Genomic DNA, 27,772 nt, shown 5'->3' on the forward strand with positions numbered 1-27,772 from the left:
TAGACATAGATAAACTCCATTAAAGATCACTAATAAGTACAATGAATTAATTACTAACCGTGTGTATGCCCAGAATCTGTGAATATTCAGTGTAAGCTTGCTGTTCACAGCAAGACTTAACTGCTATGCATTTTCTTGAGCAAGAGTAAATTTCTCCGGAACACAGAAGCGGGTATCAGGTGACTACGGCAGAGATGATAACTGGTTCAGTAGTCTGTCTTCATTACTAGACCTCACAAGTGTGTGCTTTTATCAACATTTGTTTTAATGACAGAATACAGTTCTTTTTGCTCTCACTCCACCTTGTCATCTCTGATTTCTATTGGTTGTCTTTTCCCAGTTTCTCCTTTTATACTCTTGCTGGCTGTTTCCTGTTTACTCTTTTTTGATTTTTGTCTTCCCCTCTAGCCCTGAATGCGGCTTTCTTACAGACACACAGGCCCCAGCATGACTACCCCAAAGAGCGAATTCCAACTTGGATCTAGCACAACGCTATTGCTGTCAGGAAGGTGGCCATCGTTGGGTTGCATTAAAACAAAACAAAGCAAAACACAAAACACTAAGCTGGATTTAATTTGAACTCATAAGTAAAAACTAAGGACAATTCACTGCCAATTATCATGGTGCTTCTTTGAGGATCATCTTTATTGTAAATGCATGCGGATGCCTAACTTCAGGCATAAAAAAAAAAAAGCAACACATAGGTTGCCCTCTAAAACATTTTTGTTCAGTCCACAAATATTCTCGGGGGAAAAAGAAAAAGCACTTATCTTGAACTCTTGAATATATTTTTTTTGACCATGTAATTTTTATCAATTTGTTTTGTTTTTGTTACTTTCCCCCCCCCACCCCACTCACTGCTTATAAAACTAGCAAGCAGAAGTCTCTCTGGAACAAGCTAGAATCGTAAAAGTTTTCAAGAATCTCGTCACAAACTAAACAGTACAAATTGCACATTCTTTATGAAAGTATCAGCCTTTAGTGCGTGCCTGGATCCAACTATAATAGATTATCCCAAAGTGGGAAAGAATGAACAGCACAAAATTAGCAGAACTGGGAGCCGAGTTTGTTTAGTGAAGGTAATACGATCTGCACTTCAGGGGCTTGATTCTTAGGCAACGGGAGAAGGCTAACTGAAGTTTTATTTTTGCAAGTGAACACTTGGTAGGATCTCACGAGGTAGACTGGTACACTGAATTGAGTATCAGGAAAATTATATTAATGAGTATACTGTTTGTATGTCTTAGAATAATAGCTATAGTATAATCATGCCTGTTGTTTATATAATATTACATGATGTGCATTCCTTACCTAATAGACAAATGTAACCCATATACAGTACATATTCGTGTATTTATGTATATTCTAGGTTCTGTATTTTTATGTCAGATGAGTATATTCCTGAGTAGGTGTATAACTATGCCTACTTTATTAACAAGTATTAACACAATTAGAGAAATACATTATGGTTATAGTGTCACGGGCTTGTTAGTGTGACATTCTCTCAAACTTCATATAATAACAGAGGAATTATCAAAAAGAAACAGTTAAGGTATAATAATAATTTTAGCCATTCTTTTTCCAAGTTACCATAATCTACCCAAAGATAACTAATTGTTCAAAGTAAACATTCCACTGTGACCACAAAAGGAATCCATTACACAAACATATAATTCACAGTCATTTTTAGTGGGCTGTAAACAGTTTGGAATGAGCATAAAATGGGACAAAAATCAAAGTGAGCATTTTGAAATGAAAAAGTGTTTGCTACAAAAGGTCAGTCCCTTTGCTTGGCAAACTATGTAGAAAAGCCTGGGAAAATGCTGATCACACAAGCAATGAGGGAAGTTTAAAGCCAACAGCCTCCCTGTTTCTTTAAACAGACATCGGAACCTATAACTGGATCCTGTCAAACAAACGACAGCAAAAAAATATAACAGCTGCTAAGAAGTCAAGTTGAGAGATAAAGTTTTCGAGGCTAAGGACCTTCTCAGAAGTAGACTAAAGGTCTTTCTTAAATCTTTAAGCAAGGTTATGGATCCCCAGGGTGGCTTTTAGGCACCAAGTCAAATATGTAACTTTGTGTATCATTCTTGTCATAGAATTTTGTGTTCCAGAAAAAAGAAAGAGGACAAACTTGTTGATGAGCATCTGCTGAAGCTTTCTGCAAAGCAGCTTATAGCTGGAGGCATCAAATTTGGGAGACACGGTATCATTTATTTTTAATTAGAGTTCTAAAAAACCCACGTAATATAAAATTTACCATCTCAGACATTTTTAAGTGTACAGTACAGTAATGTTAAGTTCATTCACACTGTTGGCAACAGACCTTCAGGTGTCATTTTCATGTTGTTTGGGGGCATATTGAGCAGAACTGGGGCTCATGAAAGAAAAATGAGTTCTTAAACTATTTCCTAAAGGATGAATGCCAGTCTAAGTGAAACTGTGATGGTGTTTTCTTTTTGTTCTGAAACATTCCTATCCCTTTACAAACAAAAATATAATGTATGCACAAAAATACACTTAGGATAGGAATATGCTCATTTATTTAGTTTATGACATTCATACGTAAAAGCTGTCTTTAGCAAAGATTGGTATGATTGGGTAAGAAAAGGACTGGTTTACTGTGTAAGGAACATCCTTTTGGGTATCTCACATTGAGTGACTCCTTACATTGCCTTGTCAAGAAAATAACCTGGGAAATAGAGTGAAATTAAAATTCTGCTGCTCTTACCGGAAAGCTAAAACCAGACAAGTACATGTTTATTATTTAGGGTGTATTATGTCACTTTAAAATATGTATTTTAGAATAAAAATTGCATATATTTAATAGTACAGCTTGATGATCTGATATGATTACTACAGTCAAGCTAACTAACATAGCATCTCCTCACACAGCTATAGCATTTTTTGCGTGGGGTGAGAGCACCTGAAATCTCCTGTGTGAGCATATTTCCAGTATTCAGTCCAATATCATTAACTACAGACATTGTGCCTGCATATTAGAGACTTAGATTTCTGCACCCTATAAAACTGCATTTTGTGCCCTTTGATCAACATCTCCCCATTTCCCTAACTCCCCTTTATATCACTTTGAAGCAAACACACTTACACAGCTTTAAAAAAAAAAAAGAGCATTGTAGTGGTTCTTTTCTCTTTTAGTATCTGTTCTTTTTCTTTATAGCACTTATCACAGTTTCTGAATCACTTGTCTTTTTGTATAATATGTATCTTCTCTCTATTTTCCGTTGGTACCATGGAGAATGACACATAGGTAGGCACTAAATGGCTACTTGTTGCTCAAATGCAGCAACCCCTCCGTGTCTGTTACTCTTTCCAACTAGTATTTATTGATGGCTATAATGTGTCACATACTGTGTACAGCTCTTTCTAAATAATGGGCCTTCACATAAAGGAGTCAGTCAGCAACATGCTTTACATATAAAGAGCTATGGGTTAAGGTCTTAATATTAATTACACTAGTTTAAACTATACACTGTACTTTGTTTAGTTCATATCTCCAGGTCCTAGTTTCTAAGAGATATAGGTGACCCTATTTTTAAATAAGCAATTTCTGTACACTTTTGAGGTCATAGTAAACTACACAATGTACCCTATCAAGCAGTGAAAAATGGACTTCTCACTGTTTAGATTCCCAGACCACCATATGTCACAATGCCTCCTCTGTATGTTTATTCCCCCAGACCTCACAGAAAAGTGTCAGGTGATCTCAGGCTTTGGGGCAGTTTACCATATATACGGAGAATTAGTGGAACAATGATTCAATATTTTTGCAGAAACTGCTTTGGAAAAAGAATCAGAAATTGCGTTTTTCTTTGGCTACTTATGTTTTGTCATATACATGGGCTGCAACTGAGAAGGCCACACAAGGGAGAAGGAACCACTTGGAAGAGCTTTAAAGACTAACACCCTCCTTTAATGTTTGCCCTCCAAGTTTTGTGTATATTTTCTAGGCCAAGCAGACAATGTCAGAAACCACAGAAATGACTTTAATATAGTTATAATAGTTGGTGAGGAGGAGAATGCCCTGGTGGTTTAAAGGCATAAAGGAAACCAAATCAAGATAAGGAGATACACTAAACAAGTTATTCGCTAAATTGGCTTACATTCGGCTCACTAATAGATTTTCTTCTAGGCATGTCTAGGAGATGCAAAATTTAAAATGTACCTAATGCCACTTTACCAGGATGAATAAAGAGTGCATCTTGTGCCAAGCACTGGGTAGAATTTCCCTAGAGAAACAAAAGAGGCATGAACAATTTGGTTGGGCTAAGTGCAAGCAAGCGAGACAAATAACTGAATGAGTGAATGAATGAATGAGCGGTGAGATCTGCCTTCCTGATATTGTTTCATTTAAAATCAGGCATGTAAGAGCATTTAAAAAATATGGCTACAATTTACAGATTATTTTTTTTCGAGGTGGGGGAAATAACCTCAAGAAAAAAAGGGAGGAAGGAAACAAATCTTTTTTCTATCAACCGATGGGCTGCTATAGAGAGTTTTGAGGCCATTTCTCTAAGACTGTGAAAGTAAACACACAGTTTTCATTAAATGTGCTTTTCCCATAACTGGTCCATAAGCATTTCCCATGACTCTGCAGTTGAGTATCTTGGCTGGAAGAAGATCTGGCCATTAGAAGGAGGGCTCTAGATATGCTGAGTCCCAGCCATGCTGCTAGACTTGGCATCCTTATATGCTACTTTCTAATACCAACCCAGCACAAAATGTCATCAGAAGCCTGCATAAACATTGGACTTAGACTCACATAAATTATTTCTGTCCTAAGATGCTTTCTGCCAGAATTTAGCAAAAACAACATTTTGAGTAAATAGAATTGGGGTATAAATGTAAGAATATTAATCCAAGAAAATGATCATAGAAAAATATAATCAAAAGTACACACTTGTAAATCTTGCAATGATGTGAGAGGTTTATCTTCTGCCTCTGAGTTTTTATTGAACATTTCCAGAGAGTTCCTTTGAGCTGACACTGCCAAAGTGCTTTGAATTATCAGTTGCTTTGTGGAATTGTAAAGTCTTTGAGTTTCATTAAAATGCTTAGGAATTATTTTAATAATCATATGTGTGATTAGTGCCTGGTTAGTGCTGGATCTACAAATTCATTTTAAGAGTAAACATTGGGACAATGAAATATAATGCCAGATATGATTGCTCCTGTCAGCAAAAACATGGCCTTATTTTATTAAAAATCGCCAACAAAATGCCATGAACAAAAGGCACAGTTTCTATTTATAGACATTTTATACTCAACAATATTATGGTATCTGCACCCCTTAAGGCTGTATCTAGCTCAGTTTTCATTTTGCCTGGGGTATGTACATAAGTGGAGAGGTACAGAGCCCTTCTTTATATGTGTACACATTTTATTATGTACAGCAACCCCTAAAGTCCTATTTGGATTTTTGCTCTAATATAATAGTGCTCATTCCATCAGTACTGAGTATTTACAAGTGAATGAAGATTTCCTGAAAATGATAATAATTTAGCTATTGGCAATAATAACATTATAACATTCTCAGCAATCCATTTTGGCTTTAAGTACTTATTAAATAATATTTATTCCTAAAATATGTACTTGGAAAATTAAATGAGACTGCAACATGCACTAAAATCTCATTTCTCTCTAAACTCCAATTGACTCCATTCCTCACAGATACCTCTGCTCGTGTTCATTCTGCTTTTACTGTTTTCTACTCTCTCAGAACTCTCAGCTCTTCCCTCTGATGTGTTGATATGCTTTCCCCCAAAGCCACTCTCTTTATCTACTTTCCTTACCCACTCGTCCTCTTCTTGTTATTCTCTCATTCCCTACTGATAGGGGAATAATAGGATCCCAAGGCTGTCCTTACGGTATAATTAAAGTATGAATTTCCAGGAGTTGGAAATTGCAAACCATTTTTATTATGCTTCTATAATAAAGCCAGGTAACACTGAGAGAATTAAAATGGCTTTTTTTCTAGCAGATAACTTGGTAAAGATTTTTTTCCTCTTGGTTCTATTGTTTTAAGAAACTGGGAGCTGAAAATGGGAATAGATTCACCAATTCTTTTTTCTGAAAACATCTCTATCTTTTACATGATATATATCCCCCTAGATCCTGGGAATAAGTTGTAAACTTGTAACAGATGGTGATGAAGCTTCACATTTTTATACAATACATTTTTTTGAGATTCTGCATCTACCGTATGTATCTTCCAGGGAAAATGACCTTGAATGAATGAAGTTATGTCTGAAGGAAAAACACCTCACAGATAGATAGACTAGCATAGAAATGCTGCTTCAATTGGGTTTTGTTTTGTTCTCCTTGGTAAGATGAAATCATTTCGGATGAAAAACAAAATGTTGAAATATAAGGATCAAAGGTCATCTTAACACTGGAGGTGCATATGCTAATTGTTCCAGGAGACCAGCTAGCCATATTCTATATTGAACAGAAGCACGTAGAAGATGGAATATCGCTGTTTGCAACAGGAGTGCTATTTGCTTCCCTTGGGTAATGTTGGGGGCTTACCAAAAATTGTTCTGGCACGACGTTTACCAGCACGAATGTTAGGAGGGTTCTAACACTGCAAGTGCTGATATTTTATGAATGTTTTATCACTGGCTTGAAAACAAGAAGTTTGCAATTGAATCAACATGTCAGAGAGACAAAATATTAAAAAAAAAAAGTGAGAACATTAGTGGGAATTACTGATGTCCCTATTGTAAAAACAAACCGAAGTTAAATAAGAAACTTGATCCTCTTCATCAATTAACAAAAGTCAAGTTAACTGCATGGCTTCCCAGACAACCAAGTGGCGCTGTTAACTTGAGCATTGGTTGTTTAGAGGTGTGCTAATGGGGGAAACTGCTGCATATTCAGTTACCCACCTCTTTTTTCGACAGCTTCAATGCACTGCTTTACAAACCGTGGAACTGTGGAATGTTCACGTTCACACACTGTGTGCAGATGAGAGCCAAAAATTTGATCTGCAAAAGAAACAAAGATGAGCTTCATTAAAATCCAAGCTTGCGTTGTTGTTCTTTAATTTCATTCTGCTTCCATATCCACTGCATGCTGAAATCTGCATCTTGCATAGGAATCAATTTTTTGCTTTATTTCCAAAGGGTCTGTTGCAGATACAAGTATCATAACTCCTTCCTTTATGGGAAAGGACTCTGGCCCCAGAGAAGGAAAACTAACACTCTGCCATCGATTAGGGAAGGAATGACTGAGTAAGTTATAGTCTTTCTGGGCTCAACTTTGTTGTTTATAAAATAATGATGGGGAATTAAGAAAACTACAAAATAATGAATCTTAGTGAATTGGTATCTTGGGTGTTTTAGAAGAGGTTTATCGATGATCATCAACATTAGGATTTTATCAGTATATTTAGAAGATTCATTCTGTGGCTCAATGATATTTGAAGAGGCAACTTCCAGATTTACTTTGAAGTGAATTTCTTAATATTTACCCTGTGTGAATGTCCTTCCTTTTGTCTAATCTGAGTATCCCCTTTCCTTTACAGCTCAGTTCAGATAACACTTTCTCTAAAAACTCTTTCCTTCTATCTCAACTTTCTGTTGCCTTCAACACAGATTCTTTGGAATATCGATTCCTCAGAATGTTAACAGGTGATTTGGAAAAAAGGGCCTGTGATCAAAATGGTTTAGCAACATTGGGTTGCTTTCATGTGTATTTATTTGTAGAGCCTGTGATATGCAAACATGCACTGGGAATCTTCATAAGTGCTGGAGGAGGCGCCAGTTCCCATACTTACTTGAGTAAGATCCTTTTGTATCAAAGGGCAGCTCTCCAGACTAATGTTTCCGAGAACCCACTCTATGAAATCCTAGCCTAGCCTTCTCATTTGGAATGTGATTTATACTACCTTGCATTGTGTATTTACATTTATAATATATGTGATGTATTTACTCAAAGCAGATTCTGAGCGCCTGCATCCTCTGTGTGTTCTTACAGTCACTAGTGCTTAGCACAGATTCTAGATTCTAGTCTACAGGATTCACCCTTCAATTTAAATTTTTATTGTGGTAAAATATACATAACATAAAATTTTCTATTTTAGCCATTTTGTGTGTGCAGTCCAGTGACATTAAGTACATGCCACTGTTGTGTAACTGTCACCTCCATCCATTTTCAAAACGTTTTTAAACAGCATAGATGTTTATTACTGATAATGAAAGAAATATTTAGTAGATCCAAGGGCATCCATCTTGCTCAGAAAGAAATGCAATTGTCTATCAAGGCTTCCAGGCATTACATGATCCAACCTTCTACCAGCTAATAGATTTCATTTACTTCCTCTTTCTCCTCCCCCGCACCACTTGTCTTCAGCCACTCTGTCCGCATTGCTGATTCTTGTCCATGCCAAGCACACTTCTGCCTCAGGGACTTTGCACTTATTATTTTCTGGGCCTGGGGTGTTATTGTTCTAGGTGGCTGATCAAATGTCAGCTTCTTCTGCAGCCTTCCCTACCCACTTTAAAAAAAAATGGCACTACGGCCAACAGGAACACTCCGTGTGGTTTTCTTGCCTTACTTTTCTTAGAGCATTTAACTTTACCTGACATATTAGGTGGATGTATTTGCTGGCTAGTTGCTTCCCTTCCTTAGAATGTAAAACCCAAGACAGTAAATATACTAATTTGCTTTATTACTGTTTCCCCAGTAAGTGGGCAATGTTTGGCATATACTAAAAGTTCAATAAACATTTGTTGAATGATCGACGGCAAGACATTGTTTTAGTCATCCATGGAGGTCCTCAATACATTTCAAAAAGAACATCTGTAGCCACGGTGGGGAGAAAATTAAAATGCAGCATAACAGAATGTTATCTGATGTTTATTACAAAAAGGTAGTCAAAAGAGAGCGTGGTAAGACTTCAAAGAAGTCATGATTTTCATCCATCTCTTAGCAAAAGGGATGGCTTGAATTGGGGACAACAAAGCAGAGAGGGAAGCAAGTATGCTAAACCACTAATAATAATGTACTTCAATATGGGAATGTACATTTTCATCAAAGAGACAGAAAGAAGGTAAGTTCAAAAAGATCAACCTAGAGTAAAGAAGTGGGAAATAATCTGGGCTATCTGTTTTGAACACTTGATCAAGTAACAAAGATTAATTCAAAAACAGTGTTCCACCACCACAAGAAAAAAATGACACAAAATGTTACTCAAGAAAGGTAACCCAGAACTTCAGATCAAATAATTTAAATTGACTAGGGATTGTAGCTGGGAATAATTGCTATAGAATATAAAACCTTTAATGGAAATCACAATTCAAATCAATTTCACAAATATTTATGATCTCTATTTAGAGCAATGAGGTAGGCATATTAGGTTGTAAAATGGAAATCAAAAAGTTTATGATCTTTTAAGGGCTAAAAGAAATATTCAAATAGAATGCAACAGGTGTCATAAAAAGTACTCATTGCTAAAAATAATGTCCTACAGCATAGGTATTTTTGTGTCATTTAGTGCAGATGTGGGTGCGTGTATGTGTGTGAGAGAGAAAGAGAGGAGTTAGTCAGATGGGGATCATTCTACAAAAATAGATTCCTGAATGAAGTGGATATTAAAATCTGGAGACTGTTTTTTTTTCCTTTGATAGTTTGATACAGGAAGATAGAGATGGTGACCTTCTGGGACATTTACTCTTTCATTTATTCAGTTATTTGCAATAGAAAATCCTGAGTGCCTGCTCTGTGTCAGGAGCCAGGAAAGGCATTGGTAATATAATAAACAAGACTCATTCCCTATGTTCTAAATTTTCTTGTCTAGTGGATAGTATATAAGTAAACACATAAGAACACTTCATTGTGAAAAATGCTGTAACTGGGGAAGCACAGGTGCAATGGAAGGAGGGGCATAGACCAGCCTTGAGCACCCATGGAAGACTTTTCAGAGAAGAACTGCATCCTCAAGGATAAGGGAGGCTTACATTGGAGAGGTAAGAGGGAACAAAAAGGCATTTGGGGGAGATGGAGGAGAAGTAACAAACACATCAGTGGTAGGAAGAATGGTGTACACAGAGGGAAACCTTCACGCTTGCTTATTTAGAGAAATTTTGATGTATTACTCTTTAAAAGGAGATGACGTTTGTGTTATCAAGCATCTTAAATAATAAGTCAGAAGGTTAAATTATTTGAGAGAGTGTAGATACCACTGATGTCTTATACCACCACTATTCCCATCCCCAGTTCTTTATTGATTTTAGACTCCATTCATAAGACAAAACCTGGAAATGTTCTTTGGCTTCTCTCTTCCTTGAAGCATTGGGTGATTAGGTAATTCCAGTCAATGAAATGTAAGGGGAAGATACAAGGGAAGATTGTTTTTACATGATGAAAGAAGAGGGATGGATGAAGGTACTACTTTTTTCTTTCTTCCTGCTTTGAACATCACTGTGCAATAAATGTGATTCTCTGAGTTACTGCAGTAATCTTGTCACCATGAGGCAACAAATTTGCAAACAAAAGCTCACATGATTGTTACAAAAAACCCTGAGACATCAATGACATTGCTGAACTTCTAAACCAGTCCTAAAACATTTGCTCTAGACTTCTTGTTATATAAAATAATATAAATCATTTTTAATCGGGCACTTTATCCCTAAAACCAAAAGGTTCATAACCAAATAGAGGCACATATCATGGAGAAGACTGGGCAAAAGGAAATTAGTTAACAGGTAATGTGATTGCCTAGCATGATATAATGAGTTATAAGAAATACATATTTGGTCATTTAGATGACCAAATGTATATTTCCCAGGTATATTTGGTTTTCATCCACAGTTCCTGAAAACACTTCAGAGCCTTAAAGGTGAAATGGGTGTCTTTCCATGTTAATAAGAGACTTTTGGACCTCACCCAAGTGTGGGGGCTGGAGGTTGAATCAGCCAATGGCCAATGATCTAGTTAATCATGACTATCAAACCCTCACTTAAAAATCCATGAAAGAAACATCTCTCTCTCTTGCATCCTGCTTCTCTGTCAGAGAGAGCTTCTATAGCCAGCCCCAAGCTCCATGAGGATGGAAGCTCCTCTGTTGGGAACCTTACCCTATGTACATCTTCATCTGGCTATTAAATCATATCCTTTATGGTGTCCTTTATTACACTGGTAAACTTAAGTGTTTTCCTGAGTTCTGTGAGCTGCTCCAGCAAATTCATCAAACTTAAGGTGGAGGTCATGGGAACCTCCCCTCTATTGCTGGTTAGTTGGTCAGTCAGAAGCACAGGTGACTGCCTGGGGTCTGTGACTGGCATCTGGAAGAGGGGGCAAAACACAATCTTGTAGGACAGAGCATTTAACCTGGGAAATCCGGGGCTATCTCCGGGCAGGTAGCATTGGAATTGAGTTCTCAGACACCCTGCTGGTGTTCAAGAATTGCTTGGTGTTGTGCATGAAAAGACACCCCCTTCCACCCTCTCCCCTCCCAGCCACACACACACACCCTCACTGGAACTGGGTCTGGAAACCCAAAAGTTGTTCTACTACTGTGTAGTGAAAAACACACCTATAAAAGACGTTACGAATGGCAGAATTGGGATAAAAGTGTGGTAAATTTATTGTTCACAATTCTTCTCATCTTCTCTAAATTAGACTTGTGTGCTCACCTCCTTTGTCATATAACTGTGTGGTAAAACTTCCTAGAGTGAGCAACATCTTTTTTTCCCTATTTCGTTGATGTTGGGCTTGGTCATATTGCTTGCTTTGGACAATGTAGTGTGAGCAGAAATGACAATGTGTCAGTTCCAGACTGAGAGCTCAAGACACATTACAGATTTCTACTTGCTTGCTTGCTTTTCTGCTACTGCTCAAACAAGAGCTTCCCTGGGTAGGTGTTTCCCTTCTAATCTGGGTTCCAGAATAAATACATACAGCACAGAACTGAGGCTGACACTCAGTGAGGAGTTAAGTCCAATCAGACCTGAGCTTAAAGCAGAGCTATCCAGTCAAGGCTTTCCTAGACTACCTGACCAACAGACATGTGAGAAATAAATGCTTCTTGCTGTCTGCCACTGAAATTTTGCATTTGTTATGCAGCAATAGCTTACTAAAAAAGATGATAACAAGAGTCCAGGCTTTTGGTTGATCTAAGCTGTGTTATGAGTATGAAAACAAAGGAGTTGATAGGACTTGGAAACCAAAACCGGGGAGCAAATAAGTCAAGAAAAAAAGTCCTAAATTTGCTAAGAATATCAAATTATGCATCAGTTTAGATTCAACCCTGAGGAGGAGTCTTAAAGGAAATTGTTCTCACCTTAAAATTTAAACTCATTATCCTTTACCTAATATTATGGCACTTCTTATTCTGTGTTCTCTCCACATCAACTCAATGCTGTCAATTCAGTTCAGCGAATATTTTGTGAGCGCCTACCACATGTTGGGCATTGTAAAGACTAAAAAGAGTGATTCAGTCATTCACTAACTATTACATGCCCACTATAAGCCAGACAGTGTGCTCTAGCCTGAAAATGCAAAATGATTCATGAAGTATGATCTTCTATAATCTAGGGGGTAAAAATAACTCTCACAGTTACAACATCATGTGATTAGTGCTATTGCATGGGTGTGTGATAATAATTGTGAATATTTATTGTATACTTACACTAAGCCAGGAAAGTTCAAAGTACTTTATATATTATAAGTTGTTCAGTCTTTACACTAGTCTTCAACCCTTTGATAATAGATACTGTTCCTCCTGATTTTATGAAGAGGAAACTGAGGCACAAAGATATTGAGTCGTTTGTCCATAGGTACAAAGTACCAGGCTCTGGGCGTGGGGGGCGGGAGGGAGATAAGAACCTGAACTAAAGCAATGAAGAAAAGGGGTGATTCAGTAGGATTTGTTAACTGGATGTGAAAGGTAAGCCCATCCACCAAGCAAAGAGAGCTTCTACGTTCCTCGTTTGGTTAAAGGATGGAGAAACCTGAGGGTCTGGTGAAGAAGAGAGGCTGATATTTAGAAGTTAGGATAAGCATTTCAGACAGAGCAGAATGGTGCTGGGAAATAAAGTAGAAAAGTTCTCACTGGATTTTGGCAGTTCAGAGGCTATTGGTGACCACAAGGAAAATGGTATCAGTAGAAGAATAAAATTGAAAAGTGGATGTTTGTGGCTTAAGGTTTGAAGAGATAAAGCAGTAGAGACAGCAAATGGACTCCTGTTTTAAGAAGTTTAGTGCTGGGAATTAATTATAAGGGAAGACAGGACTTGGGGAGGGAGTTTGAGGTGGGGTAGATAGAGAATTTCAACTGCCAGTAGTTTTGATTGCCCTGATGCTCTGGAGGGGGTGAGGTGCACTGCCGGCTATTTTAGGTCCTTACAATTCCAGAGGTGGGGGAGGTGCATTACTGCCACTTACTGGGCGGTCCCGGCAAGTGCAGGCAGTCTCTCCTGGAAACACTGTCCCCTCCAGACTGCCAACAGAGCTGTGTGATAAAGGAGCCCGGATAGACGGAATTTCATTAGAGAGCGGGGAGATGTTTGCTATCACTGGTTACCACAAAGCCAAAAATTGTCTTATTAGCTTAGCCTCTCTTTAAACTGACTATACTTACCCAAGAAGGTATGGCTCTAGAGTAGAAGAACTTAGCCCCTCAGGGAAGCTGATTGAATCAACGATATTTTCATACAGCCCAAGTTGGGCCAATGAAATCCTCCCTCCAAAAATTTTAGAACTGGGTACTACAGACTGAGGTAATTAGCTCCAGGGATTTGAATAGTAAGGCTGCCTAGACTCAGACACTGTGGTTTGGGGGCAGCCATGTGGGGAGATGGTCGTGTGCAATGCGTAAGTGGGCACAGGAATTAATTTTCAGAGAGAGGCGAATGAAGCAGACATGCCCAGCTTCTGACTTTTTGCTACCTAACCCAGAGACCATATGTTCTTGCCATGGGGGATGTGAGTTCCTCAGGGTTGTGACAGTAATTCCCATTTCAATTGAACACTTTTGAGTGAACTTCTGTTACTGCAACCAAATAAACCTGACTAAAATATGAACACAGCCTTGATCAGAGGTTTCAAGAGAGAGCTTACATCACAGTAGACAGGGCAAGATTTGACAGAACAGCTCGGCGAGATTCCGGGTCATAGACGACACTGGTGAGGAGGAGTAAGGTGGATGTCTACTGGCTTTGCTGATGCCGTCACTATTCCCCTATCCTCTGGTAAGAGCACCCTGTTCTCCTTTGGGGATGACGCCTTTCTCATCTTGCTGCCATTTGTTTTGAGTACTGCTGACCCCACTGCCTCCAGATCCAGGGATGAACATGCATTTCATCACCCTGGCCATAGCACTTGGTTCAGACTTAACACTTGGCCCAAGTTGACCTGGTCAAGTAAATCCTGAGGCTTTGTCTCCTACTGCTATTGGGAAAGAGGGGCCTTACTGCTACAGGAGTTGGCAAACTATAAGGTGAGAGTCTGAGCTTTGGGAATTTGTGTTGCCACCTCCAGGAGAGACATACTGGAGAATTAAGCCAATAGATGGAAAAACATTCCTGGGTGATCAAGGAGATAAAGATTTGGTAGTGTGCCTAGATAAAGTATTTTTGTGTGCCTAGATCCAGTCATGCCTGAAGCTATCCATGTCCCTTGGACTTTTCAGGTAAGTAGTTTCAGTAAATTCCATCCTCACTTTTGTAGTTTGGACAGGTTTCCATCAATTACAACTGAAAGAATCTTGACTACAATATTAGCTTTCAACATAAGATGATGGATTGTGTAACTTAAAGGAAATGATGACGCACATGAAATGATTTAGCAAAGTACAATGTACTATCCAAAGAAAGTAAATCATAAGAGCTTTAGCTAACATGTCAATGTCAAATTTAAGGGCTGTGGTAGGATTGCCATCCATCTGTAAATCTGATAGAGTCCAGAGTTTGATACAGTCCACCAAGGAGGACCATTAAGTTACAAGAATGTGCTTGAATCAGAGAAACAGCTGTCTTAAAATAGTGTAAGAAAGAGGGAGGGAGAGAGAATGTATTATTTTCTTGGCAAGTGCTAATGAACCAGCTTTTGCCCCCTAAACTTCCATTCCTGTTATCCTGGCACAACATTAAGGATTATTATTTCTGCTTTTCCTTTCCTCATGGTATTCCAGAAAAGGGAGCAGTCCAGAACCCTGAGCTTCCGACTCCCTCCCTGTATCCCCATCTGCGGACTCACTGGTAATCCTTTCTTCCTCTCTTAACAACTTTTTGTATTTAGAAAACACCTCTTGATGGGGTGCCAATATTTTTGGAATGCTCTGCAAATGCCTATGGCCTTGGCTAACATAAGCATTGTATCTTCTTTCTACTGCTTCAGCGCTTATAGTGGGGTGGCAGGCAACACATTGGTTGGAGAAAATCCATTTTCAGCAATTTTTCTTTGAAAGCATCTTTTGGTGAGAAAAACAAATAGACCTTCCACATGACTGCACTTATAAATCATGTTGTTTACATAATGAATTAGAGTTTAACTAGGAAATGGTGGTTTTTAATCTTTAAGCTCTCAAACTTTTGACCGATTTAGTTAGTTCATCAGCATAACCAGGTTAAGTCTCCCAGATTACAAATTAGCTTCATTCTTTCTCATCTCTGCTATATATTTTTTGACAAATTATGGAAAGAACACCCAGTAATGGGATCTTTGTCAGCTAGATTCCAAATGAATCAAAACTATGAGGAAAACTACTCAATAGAGGCAGTTAAATGTTCAAATAATGTGACGGTGTTATCATCATTTACCCAGGGAGACAGTCTCCACATGCTTTTCAAAATGATTATTCTGCTTTCAGGAGAAAGGGCCATTGCAGCTAGTCTAGTAAATTTTAAAAAGGAGAAACAAAGCACCTATAGCTACATGTACATGAGGAAAACAGAGGGGAACAGAAAACAATAACAAAAAAACAGAACTGCTTAGCCACCCCCCCAACACACAAACACACACCCATAAATCAAACAATTATTTTTGTCATGAGGTATGTTCATTAAAGCTTTTGGATGCAAAAAAGCCAAAGGATTTATTCAAAGGATATTGAGGGATAGGAGTTGGAGGGAACACAAAAAATTTACAGGGAACTCAAAGTAATGCATTAATTACTCTAAAAAAAAAATAACTGGAGGCTGGGGGACCTTTCTTAGAGATGTTTAAAGTCCAAGGTGCACAGGAGATCCATGAAATAAGAAACAGGATATCTAGCAACTGTCTTGAACTCTGTGAGCTGGGACAGGATGCTATTTTCATTGCAGTCTCCTTGCCCCCACCAGCATTTGACACCAGTAGTTGACGCTTCCTCAATTGCTCAAGATTTGATGCCCCAGTAGATGACCAGGTGGTTGAGATTATGTTAAAAAAATGGTCTGGGACAAGAAAAAATATAACCCTGGGAGCTTCCATTGTAGGTAGCATTCACTTGGAATTTTCCTCACTCCAGAATGTCACACACATGGTCAGATCAGTTCCCAATAGGTTGCTATAAGAGAAGGGCAGTGGATTCTGGATGGCAAAAATAATGTGAGGATCATTTCAGTAATTTAACTGAATTCTTCCTTTGATTTTAAACTGTCAGTGATATTTAGTTTTCCTTTTGAGAGTAGGTTCCCAGACCAAAACTTTCAGATTGCTTATCAAGGAATCCTATTTCTACTACTTTTATCTTTTATATTTTCTCCACTCTATCCTCATCACCTTCTCTTCTTCTCCTTTAAAATACTCATCAAGTGAGCCCCCACCATATAACTTTCCCACAGCTTTACTGAGTATTTTTGGAGAAGTGGATGATTTAAGTAAGTAGTATAGGTTATGGATGGCTTATGTCTTTAAACTAAGATGCAGAAAACCACGCCTAATGCTGTAACACTACTGAAATGAATCTACCTGAAGTGTTTCAGAAGGTACTGCATTATCTTACAATGCCTCAGGGCTTTGATCAAAAATACCAGCTATTGCTTTTTGGTACATAAATATAAAAACTTGGGCTACTTCTCTGCTGAATCTCTCATAATACACTAGAAGTAAACCTTTCTCATTGCCTTGTTTACTTCTGATTTTTTTTTTCTCATAAGAGGCAAGCACAGGGAAAGCTTAATTATTTTAACTTTTAAGTACTTTGGAATCTAAATAAATAGGAGTTCTAAATATATGCACTTCTGTGTATAGTTTTTCCCCACATGTTTATTAATTTGTTTTGTAGCTCATCTAACCTCACAGATTTTAAGTCCCTGGTGGATAATGATAACTCTGGAAAGACTGGCCTGGAGAAGATTTGCCTATGACGCTATGGAGATTCCTCTGGAGATCTATTTGCCTAGACTTTATGGAGATCTTCCCACATAAGGGTGGGCTGTGGTCTGCAGCTTTCAATCCAAGTTGGACAGCATCTTTTGATAAGAGCACCTCAAAGATGGCTTTCAGAAAACATCCAGACAGAATGGCAGTGTTCTTCCCCCAGCGATGTCCATTTTTTTTTCTCCTTCTTCCCTTTTCAGGCTTCCAGCAGTCTCTACCTTTCACAACTTCACCCTCAACCCCAAATAAGTACCCTTTGGTCCCTTCTTTTAAGCTCCTAAACTCTCATGGAAATAGAGCTCAATTCAGTTTTGGTCCAATTAATGTGGTGGGTATTTTGGTGAGCCCACTAGCCAGGAAGAAATTTATATTCTAAATGAAAAGTTTATTTACCCAAATGGAACAGTGAGCATGACATTTTTCAGTATTTTTCTACTCTAGGAAGAGCTTTGTCTTATACTTCTTCTTCCCCGCTAAATCAGCACAACACACAGATACACATATCACATACACACTCCCCACATGTGTGTGTGCTCTGAATCACAACAATACAGTACAGTTTGACCAAGTGAATATTTCATGCATTTTTGTGGATATCTGTTCAGTCTGTCTACCCTGAGTATTTTTTAATGCCTGCCAGGGTGAACTTCTGAAGAGAACACTGTCTGCCTTCATACAGCCTATATGTAAACAGGTAACAAACACATAAATGTATTGATATATAGTATAATGTCAGATGGTGATGGGTGCTATGAGGAAATAAGCACATCAGGGAGACAGAGAGCTAGTGGGAGGTATTGTCGGAAGGCATCTCTGAGACGATGGCATTGATCAGAGACTAAAGGAAACGAGGGTCTGCGCCATGCTAATACATAGGGAGAGCCTTCGATCAGAGGAGCAGCAAGTGCATAAGGCTGTGGAGGTGAGCAAGGTATGCTAGAGGAGCAGCGAGAAGACCTGTGTGGCTGGAGTGAAGTAGCCAACAGGAAGCACGGTTGAGGATGAAACTGAAAAGGTACCATAGGCGCCAAAGGAGGTAGGACCACCCGGGTCACAGGAAGGATATTAGATCTTATTTTAAGTATGATTTTTAGTCTACACAATTGGAGGTTATTGAGCAGGGGAGTGACATAATGTGATTTATAGTTTTAAATAATCCTTCTAGTTGCTGTGTGGAGACTAAGTTTAAAAGGATCAAGAAAATAAGCAGAGAGGCCAGTAAAGGGGCTGATAAATTATTGAGGGAGATATGATGGCCCTTAGATAAGGGTGGTAACAATGAAAGTGACTAAAAGTGGTTGAACTTAGAATATATTTTTAAGGTGGGATTTGCTAATGAGAGTAGAAGAGACAGCAGAATGGAGGGTGACTCCAGCTGGCAAATGGCAGTGACATTTCCTGATTAAAGAACAGGTTGGAGCTCGGGAATCAAAGGTTGCTCTAGATAAATGTGAGACATCTACCACACATGCAAGGAGATGTCCCATAGACACTTGAATATGCAAGTCTGGAGTTCTGAGGGTCTGGAGTTTGAAGTTTGAAGTTTGGAAAGCCTATAGATGGACTTTGAAGCCACAGAATTAGAATATTTCAGCACTGGAATATCTCTGTAATGCCAGTAGTCAGAGAAGGAGAATGAAAAAAGAAGTCCAAGGACTTAACATAGGCATAGCCCAACATTGTGAGGCTTACGGGAGGAGCAGGGTCCCGCAAAGGGGTACCCATTGACATGAGAGAGATTTCTATCTACAGATTTCTGATTTAGTGTTCTTTAGGGCATTTTGGATGACTGACATGGCCAGCTTCTGTTTAGCAAAGACTGATTCCTTATATGTTGAGCTGACCTTATTTTCTGTTTTGCATTTGCCTATCTTTACCCCATATTTGTGTACACTTTATAGTCTCAAATAGAAAACTGTCCACAGCCTTCAATTTTCAATCACATCACTTACTGTAACTACTCTGAAGTTAAAACTTATCAGTTGGGTTTCCTACTTACTTAGTAGGAATTTCACTGGGGTTTAAAAACTACACACGTTTCACTTCTGAGGGCGTTATGTCCTAATAAATTCATTTAAGGTGAAAATATCATAAGGTGAAAATGCATTTAATACGCCTAACCTACCAAACATCATAGTTTAGCCTCGCCTTGCATAGAGTGATCAGAACACTTACATTAGCCTACAGCTGGGCAAAGTCATCCAACACAAAACCTATGAAAAACAGAATGATTGTATGGGGACAGTGTGGTTATCAGCCCATCAGTTGTGTACCCTTGTGATTGTGTAGCTGACCAGGAGCCGCAGCTCAGTGCACTGCCCTGCATCAGAATGGAGTTTTACACTGCATGTCACTAGTCAGAGAATGATCCAAATTCCAAGTGTGAACTTTTGTTTCTACTGAATGTGTATGGCTTTCTCAACATCATGAAGTCAAAGCAATCTTAAGCTGAACCACTGTAAAACAGGGACTGTCTGCCCTGTGAAATCAGTACTTTTATAACTTTAAGTGACAAATGTAAGGAGAAAACTTGATACATAAAATTTATTCAGATAATGGAATTAATTCTAGATGATTTAATTTACCTTTTTAGCTCAATGAATACAGACTAAAGTTGGAAATGTCATTTAGTGATTGATAAAAGTTGAAAGATTCTTTTAGGGTGGAGAAGGTGTGGAAACTGACTCACTCTGAATTTAAGTAAAACTTAGGAAAGAACACTGTACTTTCCCTAATATCAGCATAGATTTGTAGGAATCCCAGGTGGTAAGACTTCAATTTATTTGCATGAATGCATAGCTCAATAAGAAAAGATTCAAATTTAGTTGGAGTAAAACTGCTTAATGATTTCAAATATTACTTGTAATACATTAATATAACGGGTTTGAATATCTATAATGGAGTCTCTTTCATTTGGGTCATAAGGGTGTTCGCATAGCCACTAATGCTGAGTGCTAGGTACATGCAGAAGTACCTAAGAGGAAAGCACTTTAGGTTAAAAGCACTTTCTCTTCCCAGCCTCGGGTTAAAAGCTATTTCAGGCTTCTGTTAAAGGCATTCTTTGGTCCTCAGCTTCAGCTTAAAAGCAGCTTTGATGAAAAGTGCTTTGAGGCAGGTAAAGGATTTTATAATAAACCATATTAAGAGCAGGGTAATCAAGTGGTCTGTGGACGTGTTGGCCAACTCTGTGGAGGTGTGGTGTAAGCCCTGCCCATTCCCTTTGTGCCACTCTGAACAATGTGGTCTGCTGGTTATACTATGCAAAGAAATTGAAAAACATTTCCAGGAATGTAATTGGAGAGGAGTTTTGAGCCCAAATTAGTAGACCATGATGCACACATTTTCAAAAACATTTTGAGTCTTTGGACTTCCAGTCAAGTACAGTGTGTGTGTTTCTCTTTTTCAGTCCTCACTGTAGAGAGTGATTATACAATAACACCTCTAAAACACCTTATCTAGATCCAAAGCTGCCCAGAGGATTGAATAGATACCTCACTATATAAGATGCACTTTGTATATTACACATCTTCTGGGTTTAGTGCATACCCTACTTATATTTCTTTTCCAGCTAAAAGGACCTCCCATCTGAGGAAATGGGGCTACATAAAGCTGGAATGGAATATCTCAGTTGGGTCTGTCTACTGAACTGGCAAAATGGTGTTTATTATCCAGATGTCTAATCACAAGCATTGATATTAGTTGGTGAAAAGACAGTGACCTAGGAGGACTTTTGATCTTGTGAAGGCTAATGGGAATTCTAAGAGATGGCAAAATCCCACACTATCTTAGCTAAGTCCCAGGCAGTACATCTGACTTCTGTTGAGGAAAGGGCCTCTGACATAAATGGAAAGAAACGATCTTCTCACTTTGTGAGATTCCAAAGCCCAATAACTGTTGCTTCAGGTCTTAAAAAAATAGGTGCAAAATGCATGTGACTGGGGAGAAGTGTAGTATTCCTATTTGCTCTGGATGGAGAGTGGATCTGGAGATGTGGGTACCAGAGGGTTTGGAGCACTCTTTGGTACCTGGAAGGTTTTGTGGGTTTCGAAGCTCTTGTACAGCTCCTTGACAGTGAAGCAGTCCTCTCTTGGAAGAAGCTGGCTGCATGGACATGGTAAGGTCCCTTGGGCAGTATGTTGGCAATAGGGTATCAAAGTATAAGTATTTATAGAGAACATGAGAAAGGCAGTCCTCATCATAGACAATACATTCCAGGTGCTCCCAGAAACAGCTAGGGAGACCCTGCAGACAGAGAAAGGCTGACTTGTTATGATTTTCTAGGTTTGAATCATAACTTGTGATATTTGTATCTTAATGTCAGTATTACTTCATTCATTTTCACAGGCTGCTGGGGCATGGCCTATTGAGGCTATATAGGAATTAAGTAAAGTTAGATAAAAAGCATTAATTCCATAGTATAGATTTCTAATACATATTTCCATTGTTTTTCTAAAACAGAGACAAGTTTGCAGGGTATAGAAATTATCTTTTTGGTACAGAACATTTCTTTCTAAGCAGTGCTAAAGTATCTAATTTTGAAGGAAGGAAGTACATCTGATGCATCTTTTTGGCCCCAGTATCCAGCTCATTACTTGCCACACAGTAGACCCTCAATAAATGTTCAAAAAAATATAAATAAATAATGGGTACTAAGTGAGTAATAAAATTGTCTATACAAAAAGAACATACTCCTTAGCCTGGCATTATGCAAAACACCTGCCACCAACACCTCTTTTCATCACATCCTCTCCATTTTCTCCAAGCCACCATTCCCAATGCTTCCCCACAATTGTGCACCTTGAATATCTTACCCAGTTCTCCACATCCCCAAATGCTCTAAGTCAAGGCTTAGCATAAAGACCATAGAATACAGGAACCATTAATCTTTCCCATACTTTTTCCCACTTGTAATTTCCCCAGATCTGTGACTGAATGCCCCTTGAAGCATCTGACATTCGATATATTATGCCATACTTGTGGTACATTTATCTCCCTTACTCATTTCTTGGGGGTACTCTGCTTTATGAAGCTCTGTATCCTCTTTGAACATAGTGATCTAAAGAATATATGTGAGTAGGCAATGTGAATACCATTCAAGGCATAAAGAAATGCAAGCACAGTTCTTCAGCCCTGTTTTTGGATAGTGCATGCAAAACTATAAGCACACAATGCTCACAATGCTGGCATTGTTAATACAATGCCATAAAAATCTCATCATAATATATCTGTTCTGCAATTTTCAGAAGCCCTACTCTGCATTCAGAAGAAGCACCTGCAGTACACCATGCAATAGGAAGAGTAGAATGAGGGGCAGAACATAAGAACTGTTACTATTTGCTATGCTAATTGTTTTTGGTATAGTATCAACAGTCCAAAGAGGTATTATCTGGAAAGTGTTAAAACACAGAATTTCATTACCTTGCCGAAATTCTCAAAGCAAGTGAGTAGTGCAGCCAAGACTAAACTTAAATCTATTTCAAAACTGAGTGATCTTATGGCTTAATGACTACAATACACTGTTCTCCTGAGTAAAAGTGAATGCATACAACTCTTTCAAATAGCATAGGGACAGTGTGTCACAATCCTTATTACTTTATACCATATGCAACCAGACCCAATGAAGAAAATAGTCTTTCATATATTTAATTATTTCAAGTGTTCTTTATATACTTAAACATCATATAAAGCTAAGTATGGTTTTTTGTTTAAGTATCTTTTTATAACAATAAGCTGCCTTTCTTGTTAGATATTCTTGGAGTCTAGGATTCTAGGCTGGTGATAATGGGGGCAACGGGCTGGCACCCTTCCCAAGCAGAGGACTGATTAGTACAGACTGCTCTCAGAAGATCTCAGATCCAGCTCAGTGTGTGAAACTGAAGCTCAACATACATCCACAGCAGCTTCTCAGACTCGTGACTTAGGGAATTGCATCTGGAAGACAGAAGCTTCCTCTGAGCATTTGGTGGTGTTCATGCTATCATAACTGATTGTAAGAACAGATGACTTCGGGTTATCACAGGGAAGTTCCTCCATTAAAAATTCATCCAAAAGTATTTACTACCATCTCCAGAATTCCTCAGATATGATGTCCCACCTCCCCAACTTTCTCCAGAGGGGCTGCTTCTCCTCCACCTTCTGGTCCTGGACCAAGGTTGTGGTCCCTGCTTTCCCCACTGTCCATCTCCTGTTCATCAGTGTGAGGGCACAGCAACCCAGCCAGGGCTTCTGCTTTCCATTCTAGCCTCCAAGCAATGGCATGAGACAGGGAATCTACTAATGTAGTGCCCTGGTGTGCAGCTCTGTACAGTCACATTTGGAATATTAAATTCCCATACTGCACAGCCACCCTTGGTATACTTTCTCCATACTATTGTTGTATCTCGAGTTACACATTATTTCTCACACTGATAGGATTGTCTGTCCTCGTGTGTGACTTAACTGTATTTCTAACCAATATTACTTATTTTCAGGATTATTCATTCATACTGTAAAATGTGATCTTTCTGATTAAAGGGTTGGCATGCAAGTATGTACATGAATAAAGGAAGTTGTGCTAGAGAATTTGAGATATCTGACACCACTGGAAAATCTTTTTGATGAAGAGAGGGCCTAACCTTATTTTTATACCCTCCTAAAATGTTTGACTTTTTCAGCTAATAATTATATAACCAAAATGGGCTCTCACTTCCTCTTTTGACATGTTAATTGTTTCTCCAAATCATTAAGTGAGGTCCTGTTAAATTCTTTACATAATATTACTCTTCTCCTATGCTCATAAATTTTTTTTTAAATGGAAAAATCATAACATGCTCAAGGCCCCAGTGCATGTGAAATATGGAGACACAAAAGATGTAAACACAGTATTTTACTGTCCGGAGAATGAATGCATGAGGTGGTACAAATGATGAGGGAGTCTGGGGGAGTAATGGCTCTTATGAAATTTAGATTATTTGGAATCTCAAGATATTAAGATATCCTCAAGATATTATTTTCAGACCATCTGCTTTCTTATTTCTCAGCCTTTAGTTGCATGACATATTCCTTCATCATAAGGTTAACCAAGGCCAGTCCTCTTCCGCCTCCGTCTTTTCTTTTCCTCCTATGAATCTGAGTTCCAAGTTCAAAGGGACAAGTTAGGAGTTATATATTCAAGTTAATGACCCTCACTTCTGTTTAACTTGGATGACATCTCCTCTAAAACCTCTCTCCTATTTAATATGGGTGGATACGAAAATCATTAAAAATCTGGAGTTCAACAACTGTTGAAAGAGAATGAAAACTTCTCTGTTTTGCTCTTATATTTCTAAGGGAATTAGACCTTATGAGAATGTCAGTCCTCATAGCAGCCTTTTTGATGGCTAACTGCACAAGTTATCCATCACAACACAAAGTATGTTTCAATGGCTCATGCATCCTAGAGAGGCATCAAGATTGGTAATTTTAAGATTTAGTCCAGGTATACAGGTTATAATCTGGGGCAACATTTGAGCAATAAGTATATAACATTTTCTTACAAAATTGGCCTTCATATTTTGATTATCTTATGTATATGTCAGAACAAGAGTACCAGTATCCACTAAAGTTATTGTCAAATATATCTGAATCTCTTATTCCACTAATTGTAACTAACACTAGGTATTTGATAAATATTTGAGATATGCTAGCTAGGCACAATGTTTTAGTTTTCTTTTCAAAATGTATGTGAAATGGGTACATAATATTTAGCTTTATATTTCTTCAACAAACCCTGACTTAATTTTATTATTAAAGATCTATGTTCTGTATCAGTTAACTACATAAAGTGCTTCCAATATTTTTTTTCATGGAATGTTAAAGGTAAAATACTAGAAATAATTGAAAAGTGCACTGGACTTAGGTGTCAGTATTGGACAGTAAGAGAACTGAAGTCTTGGAAATGTTTGAGCTGAAAAAGGCATGGATTGATAGATATTTCTTTCTTATAAACTTCTTTCAAATTCTCTGAATTCCTCCCCTTACTGGGCTTTTTCCCTAAGCTACTCTTCAATCGTGAAAGTACATTTTGATAAAACCTGTTTTATGTAAGTGTTGGTGATTTGAGGAGGGGGAGAAAAGTTTTTAAATTTCTTTTCTGTGCTCTTTTTTTGCTCCTGCATAAGAAGAAAGTGTTCGGATCATCTTTTCTAATAATGAAACCAGTGACTGTCACCAGGTGAGAGAGCAAGGGAAAGGTGTTGTTAGACTCAGCTGTGATAAGGCATGTTGCAGCTTCAGTTTTATGAATGGCGGAAAGAGATGTACACAATGCTCCCGCCCTTCTATTATGGCAGTTTCTGCTCCTTATACAGCTTATTTAACTCAAATGCCTAGGAAATAGACAACAATTACCACCTTATGGAATGCTACTTAACTTTAAAGATTCCCCACAGAACAGGAATCCACTTCATCAAAATTTATCTCAGTTCTCAGGAACTATTTCTTCCATGGGCTCCTGAATATTCCTGTGCAATTTTACTATTTAACCCAAGATGGCTTAGAAATAACCATGACATAAAAAGAAGAAAAGTCCCACACCCAAGGAGTCTGTTCACAAAGAGTTCCTATGCAAGAGCTTTGTCCTATGCCCATGTTCACTTTAATCACTCACTCTTTCAGCTGTTATCAATTTAAAGCCAATGAAACTCCCACACTGAGTCCATTTGAGCAGTCAATTTTAATATCTTGAGGCATCTGTAGTTATTCTGAATTGGCTGCAAGAGCAGAACTAACAAGTTAAGCTCTAACCATAAGTCGACATCAGGCTGGTAAACCATACATCAAACACAGACAGTTAGTCAATACTCCAGTATGAAAAACCAACCAGCATTTTTGAGAAGAGCGACACAGTCATAACATGTTTGGCAGTCTGGTTTACACTGCTTCCTTCATGGTTGTGCACTTAACTTTCCAGTCAACTTCCTGTGCTGGTATGGCAATGTGTTGGAGGGAAAACCGGTCAGTCTTCCAATTTGTGGGGATTGAATTTATATTTCAGTAAGAATGAAAGGAATGGAGGGATGTTTTGTGAATAAGGATCTAGAAAGTGTTTTAATCGTTGCTTTTTATAAGAAAATGCTTTCAACCATATGTTCTGGATCTTTGCATGCAGTCCCTACTTCACATATATTATGTCATTGTCAGGCCATGTGTCTCAGTTTTGGGTTTGGAAAATATGGCTGCTTGAAATACCTCTTTCCCTCCCAGGAATGACCCCGTGATGGGGCTGTTGCCACCCACAGAGAGAAGAAGACAATGAAGAAGGAGGCATGTTCAAACCAGATCAAGGCAGTCATCACTTCAATCAAATTGTTTCCAAATTTTGGGGGCTGGGGTCCTGGGTGAGAGGGAGTGCAGGGTATTTATGACATAGAGCTGCCTATTCCAGAACTCTCCCATGTATTTTTATTTTATCTTCAAAAAGAAAGGCCATATTAAAGCGAAGTATCTAAGAAAGAACAATGCTACATAAAGTTTTTGTTTTCATATCTATTGCCCCAGAACATCCTTTGATAAAACATACTTAGAGCAATATAGCCAAATTCAAAGAAAAGTTGAACATTACACTTCTCCATATTTCAATCTGACTAACATTGACAGAGCACTAATTATGAACATCCAGATTCTGATAGGGCCGCTTGCCTCCTTCCCACAGAGAAACATAGAAAATCCTATTTAGCACTTTTGCAACATGGAATCATCTTTCTGATGACTACATTTTATAGAGGTTGATTAAATTTCAATGTCAGTAACCAGGTAGGGTAACAAGTCAAAAGAAAGAGATTTTTAAAAAATCTATTGAACAAAATTTGCTGCCTCCCCCCAAACAAAATGATATAGTTATTATTATTACTTTTTATCTATCTTGGGAATTTGTAGAATACTGTTGATTTTTAATAGACATGAGTTTGAGGGTAAAGATTTGCAGGCCAAACTGGCAGTGATGTTAAAAGTAATGAAAGAACAGTATCTTTATCTCAGGATATGTCACTATGAATCGTTGATATTACTATTTTCTGTGCTTGGAGCAGTCCACACATCTGTTGGATGTGGCCCCTGATGAGGAGAAGCTGAGTATGAGACCTCTGATATGCACTATCTTTAGAGGCACATTCAATGCACACATAATGTGGACTCTCGAATCCCAATCTTACCATGAGTGAGACCTCCTTTCTCAAGCACTATGGAAAATTCTACTCATCTCACTGCATACAAAGCATTTCTTCATACATTTGTTCAAATGATCAGTTTTCCGGTCACAATGAAATTCTGTTTTCCTCTTCCTCAACTATCCATCCAATTGCAAAATGAAATCACCAGCCAGCACTTTATGTAAGCAGTAGAATTATAAAAACTGCAAAGGAGAAAGGGAATAGTCAGCCGCTGGCTGGCTCTGGATACAGTTCATGGGGTCTGTGGAGGCCTGGAA

The 27,772-nt window shown here is 38.3% G+C and overlaps 1 protein-coding gene and 1 long non-coding RNA gene across 5 annotated transcripts in view; one reads left to right on the plus strand and one right to left on the minus strand.

Annotated features, from left to right (window-relative positions):
• The window catches only part of ARHGAP15 (Rho GTPase activating protein 15), a 602,975-nt gene that overhangs the window by 206,194 nt on the left and 369,009 nt on the right, over nucleotides 1-27,772 (minus strand). For all 4 annotated transcript variants that reach the window (XM_036912736.2, XM_036912735.2, XM_057505630.1 and 1 more), the window contains one exon: nucleotides 6,912-7,010. In XM_036912736.2, the coding sequence (XP_036768631.2) occupies nucleotides 6,912-7,010 (99 nt within the window). The remainder of the gene's footprint in view (nucleotides 1-6,911; nucleotides 7,011-27,772) is intronic.
• LOC130684543 (uncharacterized) lies at nucleotides 866-27,615 on the plus strand. Its single transcript, XR_008998826.1, has 3 exons — nucleotides 866-2,209; nucleotides 25,470-25,519; nucleotides 26,551-27,615. It is a non-coding gene; the product is annotated as an uncharacterized LOC130684543 (long non-coding RNA).

This window comes from Manis pentadactyla, chromosome 8 (genome assembly GCF_030020395.1).
Source record: "Manis pentadactyla isolate mManPen7 chromosome 8, mManPen7.hap1, whole genome shotgun sequence".
In the NCBI taxonomy this organism is placed as follows: domain Eukaryota; kingdom Metazoa; phylum Chordata; class Mammalia; order Pholidota; family Manidae; genus Manis; species Manis pentadactyla.